Below are 5,800 nucleotides of genomic sequence, written 5' to 3'. Positions count from 1 at the left end.
TATGACAAAGAGTTGTTAAGTTATCAAAATCAACCAAGAAGTATATTGAAAAATGTGTCATGTGGATAAGATAACTTCTCCGATTCAAATACCGTCTATGGTCATGATTTTTGATTTTGTGGTTTTGTTTGTTTCAATTAATAAATGCTATTAGCCATATTTTAATTCATTTAAATGTTAAAATTTCTTACTAATATTTTCAGCAATTTAGTTGGTGCACGTGCACTTCTCTAGTGTGTGTGTGTGTATATATATATAGGAAAAGAAAAAATGTGTTTAACCAACTCGGTGCTTATTGCTTAACGACGACCAGAGTGGGTGATCAATTTTACGTACAAGAAAAGCTCAGTTTTTATAGGTTTTGAATGAGTCAACAGAACTCTATTCTCCCTTCTTTCCGCGTGAAGACTCCGAGTTCTCTGTATATTTTCAAACTTTCTTTTTGCTATTAGTAGTTCTTGATTGATATCCATTCTCTGGACGAGAGTGCCTCGGGTAATTTGATTGTTAATTTCATGATTTTGCTTCTTATGTTAATCCATTTCTGGTGCTGAAATGGTGTTCTTTCTTTTTTGAATTTTAGTTATCTGTAATTCTGGCTATGTTGTTACTTATTGCTTATCAGTTATGACATTGTCTCAATCAATTTTAGATGTTACAACTTACAAATGTCAAAACCATGCTGAAATATATGGTGTTTCTTAATGATGTTTAATTATGGCACCAAAGTTTTCGTGCATGCCATGCATATATGGGATGTAGAAATCTAGAATCAGCTGATCTCTTCTTGAGGTCTATGGTAATGTAGTCATGCTATCTGTTGTTTAAGCCCGCAAATTCTTTCCTCGCACGACGTGATCTTACATCAGTGAGCAATTTTTTTACCAGCAGAATTTAGTGAGAATCTTGAAAGATGATCTTCACTTCTGTGTTTGATTACTTGATTTTATATAGTTGGAATACCATTTAAGTAGTGGGAGATTGGGGTGTGATCGATCAATTCTTTCGATTCCACTTCCGTGTTTTTTTTAAAAAAATATTATTGCCTCAAGGAAAGACATTTCACCATTTCTCTCCTCCATCCTTCCTCCTATAAGCACCTTAATCACTTCTCCATGTTCCCAACTGCTTTCCTGCGTTCATTGTGTGCTGTCACCACAGCTCTCTTACCCCAACCGCTTCCATCCCCTGGCTTGATCCCCCAATATAGATTCCACGACCACTGCCTCGATTCATGTTTCTTTCTTCTGTTGGCAGCCAATTAGCATGCCCATATTGATCATATAAAGTTACGGCCTCCTTGGGGTATACAGTCTATCAGCAATTCATATGCAAAAATCTAGCACAAAAAATGGTTTTTTTTTTTTTTGGTTTTGTAGAATCATAATAGCGAGTTCTAGTTATGTAATTCTTTTTGGACTGAACTCGTTTGGTTATTCTTTGTTAACTGGGTCATTGTACATACACTATCTTTTTATCTTATTTAATGGAAGTAATTTCATTAAAAAAAAAGAATGCGTACCGAGGGTGTTCAGTTAGCAGCTTATGGAATTGGAAATTAATATTTCGTCTTCTTGGCTAAATGGAGAAGTTTGTCTTTTTTAGGCTAAACGGAGAATTGTGCTTCTTTCTTCCATGTTGTATAGGCTGCAAATATTCGTGGGCAGCTTTAGAATCACTATTTGGAGATTTTCTTGGGCATTATTATTTTGAAGTTTTAAAACTGAAGCTAGTAGTCATTTGTTGTACCAGATGATGGAGATATCATTGCTGAACTTACTTCTCAGCAGCATCACTAGTATTTCCGAATCAATGAATTATGAGAGCGTGAAAGAAGAAATGGTTCAAAAATATCATCTGAGGGTTGAAGAAATATTGAAGTTGTTAAAGCCAATACTTCATGCCATTGGTGATGCAGAACTTGCCTCGGATGAAGTGCTTCAAAGAGAAGTCACAGGACTCCGTCAATCTGTCGATGAATTGAGAGAGATATTTGAAAACTGGCAATCACTGATGAGTAAAATTTACTTTGTAAGTGATAAATATTTTATTTTAACTGTGATATGTTACCAAAAAACAAAGTTGGAGGCTGAATGGGAGGATTGTTAGTTTTATGCTGTTTTAATCATTAATTTTGCCTTTTAACCTGGTTTGAACTTCTTGCGCTCTGATTTATTTTTGTTAATATTTGCTTGGTACCCAGGTTTTACAAGTTGACTCACTTGTGATGAAGGTCCGAACTCATGGTTTGGAAATTCTTCAGTTGCTGAAATCTTCTGATCGCTTACCATCCAGATTCAGTGCTGCATCTCTTGAGGTAGTGGCCGATGTTTAGTTCTTTTTTCCTTGTTAGTTGTCTTAGTCTTGCAAAAAAATCATTCAGGACAAATTTGACACACGTTTTAACCTCTCGTGGTGATGTTTGTTACTGTTAATTGCAGCATTGTGTTCATAAAACCAAGCTTATTGTACCTGAACAAACAACATCGTCAATAATAACAAAAGCTATTATGGATCATGTGGAGGGTTCTGGAGCAAGCCCAGAAAGCCTGGAAAAGATTGCTGGTGGCTTGAGCTTAAAGTCGAACCAGGAACTACTGATTGAGGTCGTGGCTCTTGAGAAATTGAAAGAAAATGCTGAACAGGCTGAAAAGACTGGTGAACCCGAGCATATAGATCAAATTATTGCGCTGGTTACACACATGCATGACCTTCATGTGATGATCAAGCAGTCCCAAACCTATAGTCCTGTCCCAATACCTACTGATTTATTTTGCCCTCTGTCTCTTGAAATCATGACTGATCCTGTTATTGTTGCATCCGGGCAAACTTATGAGCGTGCTTTTATACGGAAGTGGATAGATCTTGGGCTTACTGTTTGTCCAAAGACACGGCATACTTTAGCGCATACAAATCTTATTCCTAATTATACTGTAAAGGCACTCATCGCAAATTGGTGTGAATCAAATGATGTGAAGCTGCCCAATCCAATGATATCTTTCAACTTCAACCCATCTGCTTCACAACTTGCAAATGATCAGTACCATGGAGTAAGGAGGGTCAATAGTTTTGGCCCACCAGATGGGTCATTGGATCTTCCAATAAAGAATTCAGTATCATCAACTGAAACCCAAAGAGAGGGAGCATCTCCATCTCATCCTCATCCATTATCAGAGAATTCGTTGGCAGAAGCTGCTAAAAATGGAAATGGTTCAGACGTAGAAAGATTGTCCCCAAGAAGTTTTGTAGGCAGGTACGACGACACAGGAGAGGGATGTTTGAACTCAGGTTTTCTTCTCATTACATCCCAATCTAGAAATGATGCTGCTGGTACCGATGAACGGCCGTTACAGGTTCATAATCGAACTAATTCAGCAGTCAGCACTCATCCTAATTCTATTACTCGTCAAGGAGAAGGAGCTGGCAATGAAGTGGGTTCACATGAGAATGTCCGTGATGCTTCTGGAGAGCTTGCTGCAGAACCCCAACCTGCTTCAGACTATGTTACCCATGTACCTCTGAGAGAGCCTGATTTATTATGGAGGCCGGAGAAAAGAACTCGTGGCCAAGCAATTCGGCACAGGCCATCCGAGAGATTTGTTTCAAGAGTTGTTTCTTCTCCTGTTGTTGATATGAGACCTGATCTCGAAGAAGTTGAAACCGAAGTTAAGAAGTTGGTTGAGGATCTTAAGAGTAGTTCTCTTCTCTCACAAATTAAGGCCACGGAAAAGATTCGGTTACTTGCCAGGCATAACATGGAAAACCGACTAGTAATTGCAAATTGTGGGGCTATCAGTTTGTTGGTCCATCTGCTCCGTTCATCTGACTTGACTGTCCAGGAAAATGCTGTTACTGCTCTTCTCAACCTCTCAATCAACGATAACAACAAGACTACCATTGCAAATGCTGATTGTATTGAAGCCCTGATTTACGTCCTTGAGAATGGGAACCCCGAAGCAAAGGAGAATTCCGCTGCAACCCTCTTCAGCCTCTCCGTGATTGGAGAAAACAAAGTCAAGATCGGAAGGTTGGGAGCAATCGTTCCCTTGGTTGATTTACTGGGAAATGGAACTCCAAGAGGCAAGAAAGATGCAGCCACTGCTTTATTTAATCTGTCAATCAGTCATGAGAACAAGCCCCTTATCGTGCAGGCAGGTGCAGTGAAGTACCTTGTAGAGTTGATGGACCCTGCGTTTGGGATGGTTGACAAGGCAGTGGCCGTGTTATCTAATCTTGCCACCATTCCAGAGGGAAAGATGTCGATAAGTCAGGAAGGGGGAATCCCAGTTCTAGTTGATGTCATTGAGCTAGGTTCTGAACGGGGTAAAGAGAATGCAGCTGCAGCTCTCCTGCAGTTGTGCACTTGTAGCAACAGATTTTGCAGTATCGTCCTGCAGGAAGGTGCCGTCCCTCCACTGATGGCATTGTCGCATTATGGCACACCAAGAGGCAGAGAAAAGGTGAAGTTAAAACAAGTTTGTATAATTTGGGCTTACACCTCACACACCTTCAGTTTCAAATGGAATAATTTCCTGTTTGCTTCTTGCAGGCGCAGCAACTTCTTCAGCTCCTTAGAAACAAACGGCATGGCAATTCTCGGACTTGACTTTGATAAGAACTTCAGGGGTTGTAGCATATAGCTAGGTATGTAAATAGATTTCAGCGTGTAAATTCTGCTGTGCAAACAATTGATTGAATACTCAAAATTTTGTCTTCTTTCCTTTTTCCCTTGTATATTTTATTTCCTCTTCTTTCCTTGCGTAAAAAGAATTAAATGAAAAGATTTATTTATGAAAGGTTACTTGGAGTCCGGCATGTTCATACTTTTGTTTGGTTAACACATGTGAATTCCTCTTCGTTAACATTTCTTGTTCTTGTTTCTTTTCTGGTATTCTACAATTTTCCACTGTTTGATGCAACAACATTTGATGGGGGTATTTTGGATGGATACAACAAGAAATTCTTTTTACCACTTAAGGGGGGGCTCCTGAGTTTGAGACCTTCATCTTGACATAAAGGAGAACAAATTCATGGCAAATGAACAACCATTTCATTGTCCATTGGCAGAATTATCCATGATCCAATCTCAATGTACAGCTAAAATGATTTCTAATGAAATTACCATACAAACCATTCTTCAATAACATCTAGTTACGTACACTGACGCTAGAATATCATAGGTCTCCCCTCCGTTTACTAATATCCGAGTATTTAATATGCATACAAGTTCGAGATTGTGTAGAAACACTTGCGGATAGTTATGTAATTAATAAAGTTCACGGAGGAGATTCAACAATAATGTGGGAACAAGACTCAACAATATCAAAACCAAATATCAATATCTTAAACTAACAGATTAAACATGGAACTTGGGGATTTGAAAAGAAATTCTTGACTGTCGGATTAACGAGTCGTCCCCTAGTACGGCCACGAAAGCTTCCACGGCTGCCTTGGCCATCTACATTATGCATCTTTTCCAAGTTTGGTGCAAAGGATCTTGGCGGCAAAGGAGGTGCCGAAAACGAATAGCAAAGCAAGAGGAAAGCTTTGAGATGGAACCATTGGGTTGATTCCACCCTACATGTAGGGGCACTAACCACATGATAGATTCAAGGGCCCAAATTTAGCCAAACATACATGAGGTCCACTAATTTTTTTAAAATCGGATATGTGTGTGAAACTTGTCCATCTAAACCATGTGGGAGTAGTGCCCCCACATGTAGCATCGAAGCTACCGAACATTGTGGGTGGTTTCTTTTGCCAAGGATAATGGATGATAAGAATATCATTTACTCATTTA

The 5,800-nt window shown here is 39.1% G+C and overlaps 1 protein-coding gene across 3 annotated transcripts; it reads left to right on the top strand.

The window, feature by feature from the left end:
• Positions 1-303: 303 nt before the first annotated feature.
• LOC142542941 (U-box domain-containing protein 4-like) lies at positions 304-5,590 on the top strand. Of its 3 annotated transcripts, none has more exons than XM_075649866.1 (5): positions 304-421; positions 1,753-2,031; positions 2,204-2,317; positions 2,442-4,460; positions 4,550-5,590. In XM_075649866.1, the coding sequence occupies exons 2-5, from the start codon at positions 1,753-1,755 to the stop codon at positions 4,604-4,606; spliced, it is 2,469 nt and encodes an 822-aa protein (XP_075505981.1). In that variant the 5' UTR covers positions 304-421; the 3' UTR covers positions 4,607-5,590. The 3 variants fall into 3 exon arrangements, with proteins under 3 accessions (XP_075505981.1, XP_075505979.1, XP_075505980.1); XM_075649864.1 differs by having other exon boundaries at positions 327-495; XM_075649865.1 differs by lacking the exon at positions 304-421 and having other exon boundaries at positions 1,501-2,031.
• The last annotated feature ends 210 nt before the right edge of the window (positions 5,591-5,800 follow it).

The sequence above is a fragment of the Primulina tabacum genome, chromosome 4 (assembly GCF_025594145.1).
Source record: "Primulina tabacum isolate GXHZ01 chromosome 4, ASM2559414v2, whole genome shotgun sequence".
NCBI lineage: Eukaryota > Viridiplantae > Streptophyta > Magnoliopsida > Lamiales > Gesneriaceae > Primulina > Primulina tabacum.
This window is presented reverse-complemented; position numbering and strand designations above follow the sequence as displayed.